The sequence below is a fragment of the Pseudorasbora parva genome, chromosome 2, assembly GCF_024679245.1.
Source record: "Pseudorasbora parva isolate DD20220531a chromosome 2, ASM2467924v1, whole genome shotgun sequence".
Taxonomy (NCBI): Eukaryota; Metazoa; Chordata; class Actinopteri; order Cypriniformes; family Gobionidae; genus Pseudorasbora; species Pseudorasbora parva.
Genome location: NC_090173.1, coordinates 62,368,960 through 62,385,901, shown reverse-complemented (window position 1 = coordinate 62,385,901; position 16,942 = coordinate 62,368,960). Strand labels below are relative to the sequence as shown.

The following is a 16,942-nucleotide window of genomic DNA, read 5'->3' as shown; positions in this document are numbered from 1 at the left end:
CACATTTTCAGCGACTGTGTGCAGAGGAACTGAAACTCTGTCTGTTTGGACTCGCAACTGAAAAAAATGCATTAACCTATGGACTCTACCTACCAATCTCTTCATTGAAAAACAAGCTCTCTAATTCAGTGACATTCCACAATTTATACAGACACTTCATATTTATTTATATAATAGATGTTCTGTTGGCTTCTTTGAAGCGATATGACTCATGAGGCCGTACCTGCAAATGGGAAGGATGTTTGCGACGAGCAGCAGTTGCGCTGATCGGGTGCGACGCCAGCCTTCTGCAACTCCTCGTTAGTATAGTGGACAGTATCTCCGCCTGTCACGCGGAAGACCGGGGTTCGATTCCCCGACGGGGAGGTCTAGTCCTTTACTGCTGCCCAAAGACCCATTCAAAAGTTATTGCTCCATTTACAAGTGACACAAAGAGCTGGCCAGGGGCCCCGGGCGACAGTTTTGAGCAAAAGAATTGCGTTGGTCGGGAATCGAACCCGGGTCAACTTCTTGGAAGGCAGCTATGCTCACCACTATACCACCAACGCAGGCATTTTGCTTGTTTGCTGAACGCCACCTTACGCGGTCAATGCTCCCAACACATTTTCAGCGACTGTGTGCAGAGGAACTGAAACTCTGTCTGTTTGGACTCGCAACTGAAAAAAATGCATTAACCTATGGACTCTACCTACCAATCTCTTCATTGAAAAACAAGCTCTCTAATTCAGTGACATTCCACAATTTATACAGACACTTCATATTTATTTATATAATAGATGTTCTGTTGGCTTCTTTGAAGCGATATGACTCATGAGGCCGTACCTGCAAAAGGGAAGGATGTTTGCGGCGAGCAGCAGTTGCGCTGATCGGGTGCGACGCCAGCCTTCTGCAACTCCTCGTTAGTATAGTGGACAGTATCTCCCTCTGTCACGCGGAAGACCGGGGTTCGATTCCCCGACGGGGAGGTCTAGTCCTTTACTGCTGCCCAAAGACCCATTCAAAAGTTATTGCTCCATTTACAAGTGACACAAAGAGCTGGCCAGGGGCCCCGGGCGACAGTTTTGAGCAAAAGAATTGCGTTGGCCGGGAATCGAACCTGGGTTAACTGCTTGGAAGGCAGCTATGCTCACCACTATACCACCAACGCAGGCATTTTGCTTGTTTGCTGAACGCCACCTTAGGCGGTCAATGCTCCCAACACATTTTCAGCGACTGTGTGCAGAGGAACTGAAACTCTGTCTGTTTGGACTCGCAACTGAAAAAAATGCATTAACCTATGGACTCTACCTACCAATCTCTTCATTGAAAAACAAGCTCTCTAATTCAGTGACATTCCACAATTTATACAGACACTTCATATTTATTTATATAATAGATGTTCTGTTGGCTTCTTTGAAGCGATATGACTCATGAGGCCGTACCTGCAAATGGGAAGGATGTTTGCGGCGAGCAGCAGTTGCGCTGATCGGGTGCGACGCCAGCCTTCTGCAACTCCTCGTTAGTATAGTGGACAGTATCTCCGCCTGTCACGCGGAAGACCGGGGTTCGATTCCCCGTTGGGGAGGTCTAATTCTTTACTGCTGCCCAAAGACCCATTCAAAAGTTATTGCTCCAGCTACAAGTGACACAAAGAGTTGGCCAGGGCCCCGGGAGACATTTTTGAGCAAAAGAGTTGCGTTGGCCGGGAATCGAACCCGGGTCAACTGCTTGGAAGGCAGCTATGCTCACCACTATACCACCAACGCAGGCATTTTGCTTGTTTGCTGAACGCCACCTTAGGCGGTCAATGCTCCCAACACATTTTCAGCGACTGTGTGCAGAGGAACTGAAACTCTGTCTGTTTGGACCAGCAACTGAAAAAAATGCATTAACCTATGGACCTGACCTACCAATCTCTTCATTGAAAAACAAGCTCTCTAATTCAGTGACATTCCACAATTTATACAGACACTTCATATTTATTTATATAATAGATGTTCTGTTGGCTTCTCTGGCTTCTGTGAAGCGATATGACTCATGAGGCCGTACCTGCAAATGGGAAGGCTGTTTGCGGCGAGCAGCAGTTGCACTGATCAGGTGCGACGCCAGCCTCCCGCAACTCCTCGTTAGTATAGTGGACAGTATCTCCGCCTGTCACGCGGAAGACCGGGGTTCGATTCCGCGACGGGGAGGTCTAGTCCTTTACTGCTGCCCAAAGACCCATTCAAAAGTTATTGCTCCATTTACAAGTGACACAAAGAGCTGGCCAGGGGCCCTGGGCGACAGTTTTGAGCAAAAGAATTGCGTTGGCCGGGAATCGAACCCGGGTCAACTGCTTGGAAGGCAGCTATGCTCACCACTATACCACCAACGCAGGAATTTTGCTTGTTTGCTGAACGCCACCTTACCCGGTCAATGCTCCCAACACATTATCAGCTACTGTGTGCAGAGGAACTGAAACTCTGTGTGTTTGGACGCGCAACTGAAAAAAATGCATTAACCTATGGACTCTACCTACCAATATCTTCATTGAAAAACAAGCTCTCTAATTCAGTGACATTCCACAATTTATACAGACACTTCATATTTATTTATATAATAGATGTTCTGTTGGCTTTTTTGAAGCGATATGACTCATGAGGCCGTACCTGCAAATGGGAAGGATGTTTGCGGCGAGCAGCAGTTGCGCTGATCGGGTGCGACGCCAGCCTTCCGCAACTCCTCGTTAGTATAGTGGACAGTATCTCCGCCTGTCACGCGTAAGACCGGGGTTCGATTCCCCGACGGGGAGGTCTAGTCCTTTACTGCTGCCCAAAGACCCATTCAAAAGTTATTGCTCCAGCTACAAGTGACACAAAGAGGTTAAAAAATGCATTAACCTATGGACCTGATCTACCAATCTCTTCATTGAAAAACAAGCTCGCTATTTCAGTGACATTCCTCAATTTATACAGACACTTTATATTTAATTATATATTACATGTTCTGTTGGCTTCTCTTTGCTTCTGTGAAGCGATATGACTCATGAGGCCGTACCTGCAAATGGGAAGCCTGTTTGCGGCGAGCAGCAGTTGTGCTGATCGGGTGCGACGCCAGCTTTCCGCAACTCCTTGTTAGTATAGTGGACAGTATCTCTGCCGGTCACGCGGAAGACCGGGGTTCGATTCCCCGAAAGGGAGGTCTAGTCCTTTACTGCTGCCCAAAGACCCATTCAAAAGTTATTGCTCCAGCTACAAGTGACACAAAGAGCTGGCCAGGGGCCCCGGGCGACAGTTTTGAGCAAAAGAATTGCGTTGGCCGGGAATCAAACCCGGGTCAACTGCTTGGAAGGCAGCTATGCTCACCACTATACCACCAACTCAGGCATTTTGCTTGTATGCTGAACGCCACCTTATGCGGTCAATGCTCCCAACACATTATCAGTGACTGTGTGCAGAGGAACTGAAACTCTGTCTGTTTGGACTCGCAACTGAAAAAAATGCATTAACCTATGGACTCTACCTACCAATCTCTTCATTGAAAAACAAGCTCTCTAATTCAGTGACATTCCACAATTTATACAGACACTTCATATTTATTTATATAATAGATGTTCTGTTGGCTTCTTTGAAGCGATATGACTCATGAGGCCGTACCTGCAAATGGGAAGGATGTTTGCGGCGAGCAGCAGTTGCGCTGATCGGGTGCGACGCCAGCCTTCCGCAACTCCTCGTTAGTATAGTGGACAGTATCTCCGCCTGTCACGCGTAAGACCGGGGTTCGATTCCCCGACGGGGAGGTCTAGTCCTTTACTGCTGCCCAAAGACCCATTCAAAAGTTATTGCTCCAGCTACAAGTGACACAAAGAGCTGGCCAGGGGCCCCGGGCGACAGTTTTGAGCAAAAGAATTGCGATGGCCAGGAATCGAACCCAGGTCAACTGCTTGGAAGGAAGCTATGCTTACCACTATACCACCAACGCAGGCAATTTGCTTGTTTGCTGAACGCCACCTTACGCGGTCAATGCTCCCAACACATTATCAGTGACTGTGTGCAGAGGAACTGAAACTCTGTCTGTTTGGACTCGCAACTGAAAAAAATGCATTAACCTATGGACTCTACCTAGCAATGTCTTCATTGAAAAACAAGCTCTCTAATTTAGTGACATTCCTCAATTTATACAGACACTTCATATTTATTTATATAATAGATGTTCTGTTGGCTTCTCTGGCTTCTGTGAAGCAATATGACTCATGAGGCCGTACCTGCAAATGGGAAGGCTGTTTGCGGCGAGCAGCAGTTGCGCTGATCGGGTGCGACGCCAGCCTTCCGCAACTCCTCGTTAGTATAGTGGACAGTATCTCCGCCTGTCACGTGTTAGACTGGGGTTCGATTCCCCGACGGGGAGGTCTAGTCCTTTACTGCTGCCCAAAGACCCATTCAAAAGTTATTGCTCCATTTACAAGTGACACAAAGAGTTGGCCAGGGCCCCGGGCGACAGTTTTGAGCAAAAGAATTGCGTTGGCCGGGAATCGAACCCGGGTCATCCGCGCGGGAGCCGAAAATGGTTAAGCTTAACTTCCCTTAACTTTTCCCATTCATTCTCTATGGTAGTGCTTTACACTACCGATGCAATATATGTTTGACCGCAGGTAGATTTCATGGCGCTGTTTCGCCGTTTCCGTGGCGCGGAATTTAAAAGAAGCGCAGTGTCATCTTGTCATCTGTCAATCATTCGCAATGGAGGAGGGGAGACCCGTTTTACGATCGGAGAGATATTTATTTACCGTCAGCAAACTTGTTTTGTGCACCAAATACTGCCTAAGCTACATTCAGACAGATTTTACCTCAGGTGACTACATGTACTTTATTACTTATATATTTCTGCCATTAATTTGCATGTATATTATCGTATTATGTTTAACGTTATATGTAACGTTAGCCTATGTTAATTGTGTTGAATGGTTTGTCTCGTTAGAAAATAGAAAACTAAACTCCTCGACGAAAATAAACCTGTTATTGTATTAGATTATCTTTTTTTGCAAAAGGGATTGTTCATTGATTTCTTAGTATATAAAAGTATTTTAATTTACAGTGCGGTAACGTTATGATCTAACGTAGTAACTAGTGCTAACGTCACATCATACTGCACGGTTAACATATAAGTTACACTGTTATTTTACCAGCCAAAAGTTTGAGAATGTAAAATGTTTTATGTGTTTAAAGAAGTATCTTCTACACATCATTTATGTTGTGAAAATACCACACACAAAAAAAAACTTTTTTGAAATATAAAATGACTTTTATATTTTAATATATATATATACATTTTGTATTTATTCCTGCGATCAAAGCTGAATTTATCATGATTACTCCAGTCAGTGTCACATGATCCTTCACTGATCATTCTCTGTTGAAAGCAGTTGTGTAAAACATTTTTTTATGATTCTTTTATGAATAGAAAGTTCAAAAGAACAGTATTTATCTGAAATAAAGCTTTTGTAAGAACTTAAATAATCAGATTTATTTTTTACACAACTGTTTTCAACACTGATAATATTACATATCAGAAGGATTTGTGAAGGATCATGTGACGATGATAGATTCAGCTTTGCATCACAGTAATAAATTGCCTTTTAAAATATATTAAAATAGAAAAAGTTACTTTAAATTGTAAATGTTTTGTATTTTTGTATTATATGTTCTATTTTATCCTTGGTGAACAGAAGAGACTACTGTAAAAATGTATTTTTAAATAATCTTACTATTTTCTAACTTTTGACGGGTATTGAATTTTTAAAAATTTGAATGTAATAAATATAACTCACACATTTATTGCATTTTAATTACAAAAATATGTGTGTGCAATTTAATGGTATAATAAATGAATAACATTTTATTAAGAAATAACTAAACACAAAGAATTTTACAAAATAAATAGATTTATTTTCATTTATGAATTTGTTTTTAGAATAAACTGGTACATTTAAATGTTGTTTTATTTATTAAGAAATAATTCTTAATAATGTATTCAGAATAGAAGTGTATTAATTAATACGGTGTGTTAATGCAACAGACGAATAAACACTAATCAGCTCTTTGTGTACAGCACAGCAAGATGAAGTCGAAAGTGATCTTCCCAGGCAAGATCAAAGTGTGCTTCAGGAAAGGACCAACTGGATATCTGAGACAAGATCCCTCAGATGAAGCCAAGAGGATCAAAGACAACCCCAATCTCCAGGACAAATCAGCCCCTCAAAGGGAAGACAAGGTCAAGGAGAATGCCCGCTCTGTTGTCTTCATGAGAGGAGGAGATGTGTCAGACAGACAGGAGGTGATGGGAGAGTTTGTGCTTCAGTTTGGAAAGTACAAAGGCAAGTCATTCCGGTGGCTGCTAGAGAATGATGTAGGCTATACACTATTCCTGACTAAGACGGTTGAGGAGGAGGAGAGAGCCGGACAGTTTAAACCGGAGGGTCCCAAGAAGGAGAGCCTACTTTCATTCCTTGAGTTCAGTAGAAGCTTCCAGGAAATCGAGGACCTCAAAAAGTATTTAGCTGGAAGATCAGTGGCACCACCTGTGAGGAATGAAGATGATAACGTGGTTGGCTTTGGGGTTAATGCAGACAGGACTTGGAGGGAGGTTTGGGAGAGCAGAGCAGATGGATATGCTGCATTCATCCTCCAGAAACGGTGTGTTCCAGGCAGCAAAATGTATCGGCTGCAGCAGTACCTCACTCAGAAAAAGACCAAGCTTCAGAGTGTTTCAGTGGAACTTGCAGCATCTGCCTCTCATCCTCCAGGTTTGTTACAGTACAGTTGAGTATATATTAGGTCAAAACTGAAATATGTAAATGTGGGATGACATATGATTTGCTTTTTTGCTTTTTTGCTTTGTTTCACAGAAATGGAGGATGATGAAGAATTGGAGAGAATGATGCTTTCTATATCCCCATCCAAAATCCAAGGCCAATTGAGTAAGAAAATCACTCACACACACACACACACACACACACACACACACACACACACACACACACACACACACACACACACACACACACACACACACACACACACACACTTCAGCTCTCTATCAAACTGGATTTTTTTCCCATGAAAAATAATTGCATTTTTATCCAGCATTATTCAAGATGGTAAATGTTTGGGATGTTACATTGTTTCTGTGCTGTGCATTCCAGTTTACAATATGAGAGGGGTAGAGAGGGGTATGAAAGGGGTAGAGAGGGGTATGAAAGGGGTAGAGAGGGGTAGAGAGGGGTAGAGAGGGGTATGAAAGGGGTAGAGAGGGGTATGAGAGGGGTAGAGAGGGGTATGAAAGGGGTAGAGAGGGGTATGAAAGGGGTAGAGAGGGGTATGAAAGGGGTAGAGAGGGGTAGAGAGGGGTATGAAAGGGGTAGAGAGGGGTATGAAAGGGGTAGAGAGGGGTATGAGAGGGGTAGAGAGGGGTATGAAAGGGGTAGAGAGGGGTATGAAAGGGGTAGAGAGGGGTATGAAAGGGGTAGAGAGGGGTAGAGAGGGGTATGAAAGGGTAGAGAGGGGTATGAGAGGGGTATGAGAGGGGTAGAGAGGGTTATGAGAGGGGTATGAAAGGGTAGAGAGGGGTATGAGAGGGGTATGAGAGGGGTATGAAAGGGGTAGAGAGGGGTATGACAGGGGTATGAGAGGGGTATGAGAGGGGTAGAGAGGGGTATGAGAGGGGTAGAGATAAATTGTTTCATCAATAGACAGTACTGGTCTTGTGTGTACTGTTTGGTCAATATATTCATATACTTTACTCAAACAATATCTCTGAAAAAAATCAAACCCAGATTATATCATTAGAAAAGTAAATTTTACAAGTGCTTAAGATTGAGAACAGCAGTGTGTAAATGAATCAAACAGAATCAGAATGTATGAACCATACAGTGTCAAAATTGGGTTTCGTTAAATTATTGTTTCATTTTGCAAAAGAACTGAGGTGTTCTGCTACTTGTGTGTGTGGATTGTGTGAGGTGTGTATAGTGTTTTGACAAAACAAGCCTTAAAAAACTAACAGTAAAGGTGTACATATGTAATTTTGTCTGTTTATGTTATTAATGCTTGAAAGTTAAATTATCTTCACTGTGCTTTTAGGTTCAGACATTGTTGGAGTCCCAGTGGTCAAAGGTCTTATTCCTGCTGCATACTAAGGATAATTCTGACATGAATCAGGATTATCTATTCTATATTTATTTTTTGCTGTTTGTTGGTTAGGCCACGTTCAGGCCTGTTCTAATTCTTGTGTTCAATTGTTCTACTAACATTGAAGGCATTTGTATCTCATCGTTGAGGGTAAGTACAGAGTTCTTGTTTTGCATGCTATACTTAAAGGTTTGGTATGTACATGTTCTACAGAGTAAAAGAAACACATGTCCAAAATGCAGAAGTACAGCAAAAGTACAAATATATTTTTAATTTGGACTAGAATGGCGCATCCCATTTGATACATGAAGCTGTAGACTACTCATGCAATGTAGACCCACTAACATACCACACCCCTAATATTAGTAGAGCGCAGGGCACAACCTAACGCTGGGTTAGTTGTAACACATACGTTTTAACACTTTCCACACATGCCAGGATGACGAAACTTAGTGTATTTACTAGTTGCCATATCAACATTATTTAGAGAAAAGCACCAAAATTTAAAAAAAATCTTTGGAAGATTTCACTGAACATTTATTTAACTATAGCAAAAGTAAATGTCTTACTTAAATTCATTTTTCATCTCAGTTAATACTCTGAACCCCAAGTGGATTTACACAAACTGAGACAGTCAAAAAGCGTTAGGTTGTGCCCCGCTCTCCCCTAAAAATAGTACTGAAGTCAAGTGTTCTATGGGTTTGCATGTATTTGCATTACTACTTATTAACACATTTACTAAGGGACAGAACTACAGGGTATTAGAATTAAATTACATTTTTCTGTGTTAGGGAGGCGTAAACCACCAGCAACACCAACAAAACCAGACCGGACTAAAGAATATAGTGCAACTGCCTCTCCACGGCCAGGTTGGTACATGGACGTGTACACATGTCGACTACTGTAAGGATATGCCTGTTTCTGATCAGAGTTATGTTTTTCCCCAATTCCCTTCACTCCAGTGAGGGTTCCTTTGCCAGTACCTTCAGAGTTGCTTAAACTGGGGTTATCTACAATCAAGACCACAGTACCTTTGAGACCAGGGCAAGAAACCGTGTTCTGTCAATGTAAGGACTTAATGTAACATAATTTGACTTGCAAAACTTTTACTTGTAACATAATTTTATCAAATTTAAAACAGATTTTACATATTTAACAAATGTAATGCTCATCTATGACTAATGTCATCCTTGTCATCCTGTAGCCCTCCTCCCAGTTACCTCTGCACAGTCTACAGCCTCTACTCCTCCCTCACGTTCCCCTTCAGCTGTTGGCGAGGCTTTCTCTGGACTCCCTGGTGCCTCTACTCCTCCCACAGCACTGCCTGCAGCCTCTGCTGGGTACCCTACTAAGTTGGAGGAGAAGCATGCTGTTCCACCATTGCCAAGCTATGACCAGGATGTGAGCCGATGGCACTGCTCTCACCAGCAGAGAATCTGGATGAAAACTGAAATGGAAGACTTGGGACTGTGGCCAGGATCTAGACCGGTGAGACATCCAATGAACATGATCTCCTTGTGGCGTTACCCACCTCAGCCTGAGCTTATTGATGCTATCTATGAGCTCCCATCACCAAAATACTTTCAACTTCATCCATTCTTCATTTGGAAACCAGAGCACAGCATTATGGAAAGAGTCCGCAACAACTACACTCTGCCATGCCTGTACGGCTGTCCGAATCCCCACGTTGTCTCGTCAGGTGTTGGACGACCCCGTGTCATTATTGGTACGAACAGCCAATACTACATACTTGCCTCTCGGCTCAGCTGTAAAGTTTGTAAAAAGTACTGGTTTGCAGACAAACCCCAATGGATGGACATGCTGCCAAGTCGTTTCTGCAACATTTTGCCAGCTTTTCTAACCCACAAGAAGGCCATATGTAAGACTGTGATGGATGAGTTGCGGCGCACAGCAAAGTCTCCCAACGATATGGCTAATCAGTTGAATGAGGCTCTCCACCTCAGGTATGAGCGTGCACACCTGGCTTACCTGTCCACTGTTAAAAATGTGCTGGATGGAGACAGTGGACTTTATGGTCAGCAGACCATCACAGGAGCACTAAGAGCAACAAACACTCCTGCTCCATTTGGTGGGTATAGTGATGTGGTCGGCTGGTGCGGAGTAACAGTCTCACCCCACTACTTGGTTGACTGCCTCATTCAGGAGTACCATAGGCAAGAGAGCACACTCAATCTGCTCCTCCAAGGCACGTTTGGACAAGTATTAAGGGCTGACCATACCCGCAAGCTGGCCCGGAAGGTTGTGCTTGCATCAGGTACTATGTCATCCTATGCCGTCATGAATGAAAACTGGATGATCTTGTCCTGGGTGATGCTGCAGTCTGAAAGTGACAAATCCCTGCAGCCAATGTATGAGGGGCTGTCTCGTCGCTACATTTTTGCTGGACTGCCAAAAGCCAACTACCAGTGGGTTGACAGGTAAGAACCAGCCATCACATTTTACTTCCCACCTATATTATATGTGTAACATAAACACAATATAGTATAACAAATACATGTATCATATGTATTTTAATGTTTAATATTTTAAATATACTTCTCTTTGTGTTTAAAACAGAGATTGCTGTGCTGCCTTCAGGATCCCAAACCCTGAGCCACAGGAGCACCTCCTTTGGGATTCTTGGTCGACCACTGAGGCTATAGTGACTGTGGCAACCTCTGGGCATATAATCAACACCTGTTCCTCCCGCGCAGAATACAACAGCGACATCAACATCAAGCTGGACTTGTTCCACTGCATGCGGCGATTCTCCAGAGAGTGTGTGTCAGAGCACCATCCACTGCACAGTGCTTTCTGTAAGTTTCTGTCAGCAGCTTTCAGTGTTGTGGACCAGACGGACCTACAGAGACTGAAGCAGGCGTATGTCTTCTGTGGGATAGTGCCTGCAAATCCAACAAAGCAGCACATCAGGGAGCACTGCCGCACCAGGGTCCCACACCCCACAGAGCTGCTGGAGAGAGTGGAGAGCGTTCTGCAAAGATTTTTTTTAGAATGTGATCCTGATGGTGTGCCACTGTTCAAACCATCAATGTTGAAGGTGTGGAGGATTCAGAGAGTCCACATCCTCAGAGGCTGCCTGAGTGACCCAGAGGTTGCGGAGGGGATCCTCTATAGGCATGGTGGAACGGTCCAGCTGAACCATGTGAAGGGAGAGGCAGCAGCTGTACCGGTTTGGATCCCTGTGAGAGGCACCTCTCAGCAGGAGGGGTTCCATTTCCATCAGGCAAGATGGGTCACCGGCACTCAGGTATCCACAGAACTTTTCCAGGCGCAGGGCATGATTGGAGTGGCTCGTTGGAATTTCCAGCGCCTTGTGGACCTGAAGCAGCCTGAAGTGAAGCTGCCTGCAGTTTTTGATCCAGTGCTGATCATGGAACTAAACAAGCTTTCAGACGTGGTGACGGGTCAAGCCAAGTACCCTGCTTTACTTGTCTCACAGACAGACACCAGAGAAAGGTTTGGACTGCAGTATCTGGAGCCTGGTTGTCGTCCTGTACCCCTGGACTGGGACAAGCACAAGTCCCAAAAGGTACATGTTGCAGGGGAGGGAGAGCGTCAGTCCTCAGAGCTGTCTGCACTCAGTGAGAGTTTCCCACCTGATGACCCACCCGAGGAGGTCAGGGAGGAACACTTTGCTCAGGTAAACTTGACTGTTGTATATAGGAATTTCACTGTCAATCTCACTCACTAAAACACAAAATGTAACTATGTAATCACTGATTTTATCCAAAATTAATTACCCTATGCTCCAGGATGACATCTTTGGTGTGGCTCCTCTTGGCTCAAAAACAATGATCCAGCCTGGACAGCCCACCAATGTAAAAGGTAATTTAACTCCCATCCTCATCCCTTTATTATTCCTTATTTATATGAATACTACGGCTATTTGAGAGATAAACGTAAAAATGATTTATTTTCCACTCTCCTTTAGATGAGATAACACCACCACTGCCCTTTACTCCCTCTCCACGTGCTGCTCGCACAGGTTCCATCAAGGCAGGCGGTCTACTTTTTGTCCTGGACCATGTTCGGTGGACACAGCCCATGAGGGATTGCATTGATGGCCTTCTGGTAAAGTACCACGGGCAGAAAGACCTCCTCATCCAGGTGGATGCAGAGTATGCTGCCCTTGTGCAGGCTGCCTCCAGGGATCCCAATAGCCTTTTACACCCCACCACAAAACAGCATATCTCCCGTTATGTGAAACACCTGGCCAAGATGACAAACACAAGTTCATCCCTGAACACCAGTCCAGAGAAACTCCTGGAAACCCAGCAGCTGTGGCATCACCTTACAGAAGGCAGTGAAACTGTAAGTGTTCCAGTGTTAACCCTCCAACCTGCCCCAGTGAACCCACCCAGTAATAAGCCCCAGGAGTCCCCGCTAACTAAGGGTGAGATTGAAGAAATGGTGAAAGAGCTTGTGGAGAAGCAGCAGCAAAAGCAACTGCAACAGCAGCCTGCCACAAAGAGGACACGGAACTGTCTTGCTTGTGGGCAGCCAAAGTCACGTTACCTTGGTGATGGCTCCTCCATTCATTTCTTCTATCAGTCTGGGACCGTGAAGTACTTTTACTGCTCGACAAAGGTATACCAGCTGTATGCAGCGGAAGGCCTCACCAATCCTCGAATGCCATTTGCTGACTTTGCTGAATTGCCTTTTTTTAACCGAGAGCTAGAGGCCGTAAAGCAGCGTTCTGCAGAGGCAAGACAGGTAATGGAGGAGCGGGGAAAGAGAAAGGCCTTGGAGCAGCACCCCACTGGTCGCCTCTGTAGGTTCTGTCACAAGCCACTCAAACAAGGTCCAGAGAGTCCACACACACATACTGGGTTCCCTGGTGTGGCAGGGAAATATGTCTATTGTCCTGCCAAAGTGTTTTCCCTATATCGGACAGAAGGGATGCCTCACGAGATGACTTGGGGAGAGTTCTGTCAGTCTTCTTTTTATGAGGCTGAAAGGAAGAGATGGGCAGCAGAAAAGGGAAAGTGACTGCCCTCATGTTTCCTGGCTTTGAATATGTACATATTGTAATTGTTGTATTATAAAAATATAACTGTGTATCTTGTTTGTTATGGATGTCTGTTACATGCTGAAACCACTGGTTTGTTCTTGCCTTATTGTCTTTCTGGGGTTTCTTCTTTCTTTTATTTTAGAATGCCATGTTGGTCCAGGATTGAAGGATTGTAAAATGTAAAAAATTCTGCTTAACTTTTACTGATTCATTTGCCATTTTTGTTTATTTATCAATGAAAATGTGTTTACAATTGTTTCAAAACATTTTCAAAACTCAGATTATTTAGATGATTGAAAGCACTACTTTTAATCTTTTGAAATTGTAAATACTTTGTATCTCACCTGTAAGAAATGTTTGCATATAATATTTATTAAGCATGTTGTTATACTGTTCTTAAATTTTATTAGTTTATTACTTTTGGTACAATCATATTTATAACTGTACTGTATACACGCACATGGGCAGTAGGATCATCTGTGTTCAACTGAAAAGTAGCCTAAGTGGTTTCTTTTTTATTCTTCCATAGACCTTTGTTCAGTTTAAACTGTAACTTGATTTCATAGACTGATTATTTATTTTGGTTATGTTAAGATATTCCCAGTGTTAATTTATTTTTTTATTCAATACAATTGTCTTTTTTCCCACATTATCTACATAGTGCAATTAATATTTACATAATGTTGTGGTAGAATGCATACATTTTGCTTTGTTCTTTTGAATGTTAAACTTATTTATCTTGTGTAAAAAGATACATTTGTAAATATTTGTTTGATCTTGCTTGTGTTTTAAACATTCTGATATTTGCAATATTTTCAGTACTTGCTATAACATGTTTATTATTATATTTTTATTATAGAAAAAAATGTTCAATTCACGTTCTCTTTTAGCAATTCATTTTACTCGTTCTAAATGTTGACAATGTCTGTTTAATATGCTGTGATATATATTTATCCTCTATTATCCTAGTATTAATATATAATAAACTAAATATATATAAAAAGAATGTTGTGTGGTGTTTTCATTTTAAATATAAATATTTAAATATGTGAAACATTAATTACCAATGGCTATGTAATTTTGGACACCTTAGAGAAAACTCTTAGGAAGTGACTTATATTTGTAAATCTTAGTTTAATATGATTTACGATATTTTAGGGACATTAAAAAGAAATGTAAAAACAATCACATAATAAAAAAATATACTACTATAACACAACTCCATATTTGTATATTAATCATTTTAAATAGTTTTATATTTTCAAATAATGATACACATCGTACACAAAGACATCTGTTATAGCTTCTTATTTTTGTATCTATCTTAAAAACAATTAGACTATAAATAATGTTACTATAATTGTTAATATTACACTATAGAAACAATTATAGTAATGCACTTAGTAAATTTAATTTAAACTACATATCAGTTGTGCATTCTTTAGCAATTTTTAAATAATGTATAAAATGTATATACTATATATACTATAGTATAAATTTTGTTCACACTTCACACAAAATATATTTATTGTGTGAAGTGTGTGAAATATTTTGTAGGGTGTCTTCATTTTAATTAATCATATTTTAATTATTAAAATATTAACGACAACACCTGAACTATTATAGATGTTAGTAACTAAAACTTATGCAGACCTTACACAAGAATAATAACTGTTCAATACTTGATTATGTATGTTTATCATACGCTACGCGAATCTATATGAACAGTAACTTTAAATACATGTAATGTTATTTGTGGTCGAGGCGGGATTCGAACCTCCAATTTTATGCACTATTTTTGTCCCGCCTCTCTGGATTTTCCTCGCTTTCTATTGGCTAGCAGCGCTCTACACCTACGCGCGACTGGCCCCCGCGTGGAAGGCAGCTATGCTCACCACTATACCACCAACGAAGACATTTTGCTTGTTTGCTGAACGCCACCTTACGCGGTCAATGCTCCCAACACATTATCAGTGACTGTGTGCAGAGGAACTGAAACTCTGTCTGTTTGGACCAGCAACTGAAAAAAATGCATTAACCTATGGACCTGACCTACCAATCTCTTCATTGAAAAACAAGCTCTCTAATTCAGTGACATTCCTCAATTTATACAGACACTTTATATTTAATTATATATTACATGTTCTGTTGGCTTCTCTTTGCTTCTGTGAAGCGATATGACTCATGAGGCCGTACCTGCAAATGGGAAGCCTGTTTGCGGCGAGCAGCAGTTGCGCTGATCGGGTGCGACGCCAGCCTTCCGCAACTCCTCGTTAGTATAGTGGACAGTTTCTCTGCCTGTCACGCGGAAGACCGGGGTTCGATTCCCCGAAGGGGAGGTCTAATTCTTTACTGCTGCCCAAAGACCCATTCAAAAGTTATTGCTCCAGCTACAAGTGACACAAAGAGTTGGCCAGGGCCCCGGGAGACATTTTTGAGCAAAAGAATTGCGTTGGCCGGGAATCGAACCCGGGTCAACTGCTTGGAAGGCAGCTATGCTCACCACTATACCACCAACGCAGGCATTTTGCTTGTTTGCTGAACGCCACCTTAGGCAGTCAATGCTCCCAACACATTTTCAGCGACTGTGTGCAGAGGAACTGAAACTCTCTCTGTTTGGACTCGCAACTGAAAAAAATGCAATAACCTATGGACTCTACCTACCAATCTCTTCATTGAAAAACAAGCTCTCTAATTCAGTGACATTCCACAATTTATACAGACACTTCATATTTATTTATATAATAGATGTTCTGTTGGCTTCTTTGAAGCGATCTGACTCATGAGGCCGTACCTGCAAATGGGAAGGATGTTTGCGGCGAGCAGCAGTTGCGCTGATCGGGAGCGACGCCAGCCTTCTGCAACTCCTCGTTAGTATAGTGGACAGTATCTCCGCCTGTCACGCGTAAGACCGGGGTTCGATTCCCCGGCGGGGAGGTCTAGTCCTTTACTGCTGCCCAAAGACCCATTCAAAAGTTATTGCTCCATTTACAAGTGACACAAAGAGCTGGCCAGGGGCCCCGGGAGACAGTTTTGAGCAAAAGAATTGCGTTGGCCGGGAATCGAACCCGGGTCAACTGCTTGGAAGGCAGCTATGCTCACCACTATACCACCAACGCAGGCATTTTGCTTGTTTGCTGAACGCCACCTTAGGCGGTCAATGCTCCCAACACATTTTCAGCGACTGTGTGCAGAGGAACTGAAACTCTGTCTGTTTGGACTCGCAACTGAAAAAAATGCATTAACCTATGGACTCTACCTACCAATCTCTTCATTGAAAAACAAGCTCTCTAATTCAGTGACATTCCACAATTTATACAGACACTTCATATTTATTTATATAATAGATGTTCTGTTGGCTTCTTTGAAGCGATATGACTCATGAGGCCGTACCTGCAAATGGGAAGGATGTTTGCGGCGAGCAGCAGTTGCGCTGATCGGGTGCGACGCCAGCCTTCTGCAACTCCTCGTTAGTATAGTGGACAGTATCTCCGCCTGTCACGCTTTAGACCGGGGTTCGATTCCCCGACGGGGAGGTCTAGTCCTTTACTGCTGCCCAAAGACCCATTCAAAAGTTATTGCTCCATTTACAAGTGACACAAAGAGCTGGACAGGGGCCCCGGGAGACAGTTTTGAGCAAAAGAATTGCGTTGGCCGGGAATCGAACCCGGGTCAACTGCTTGGAAGGCAGCTATGCTCACCACTATACCACCAACGCAGGCATTTTGCTTGTTTGCTGAACGCCACCTTAGGCGGTCAATGCTCCCAA

The 16,942-nt window shown here is 42.9% G+C and overlaps 2 protein-coding genes and 1 non-coding gene across 3 annotated transcripts in view; all 3 read left to right on the top strand.

The window, feature by feature from the left end:
- The first annotated feature begins 294 nt into the window (after window positions 1–294).
- trnad-guc (transfer RNA aspartic acid (anticodon GUC)) lies at window positions 295–366 on the top strand. Its single transcript has one exon. It is a non-coding gene; the product is annotated as a tRNA-Asp (tRNA).
- Window positions 367–4,767: 4,401 nt separating this feature from the next.
- LOC137049570 (uncharacterized) overlaps window positions 4,768–16,942 on the top strand; it is a 112,718-nt gene continuing 100,543 nt past the window's right edge. The window contains exons 1-3 of the mRNA XM_067428129.1: window positions 4,768–4,809; window positions 6,067–6,760; window positions 6,863–6,934. Coding sequence (XP_067284230.1) covers window positions 6,076–6,760; window positions 6,863–6,934 — 757 coding nt within the window. The 5' untranslated portion in view covers window positions 4,768–4,809; window positions 6,067–6,075. The remainder of the gene's footprint in view (window positions 4,810–6,066; window positions 6,761–6,862; window positions 6,935–16,942) is intronic.
- LOC137089669 (uncharacterized) lies at window positions 8,378–13,952 on the top strand. Its single transcript, XM_067453240.1, has 7 exons — window positions 8,378–8,396; window positions 8,933–9,010; window positions 9,104–9,208; window positions 9,346–10,579; window positions 10,719–11,802; window positions 11,915–11,987; window positions 12,094–13,952. Exons 1-7 carry the CDS (start codon window positions 8,378–8,380, stop codon window positions 13,149–13,151), a joined length of 3,651 nt encoding a protein of 1,216 aa, XP_067309341.1. The 3' UTR covers window positions 13,152–13,952.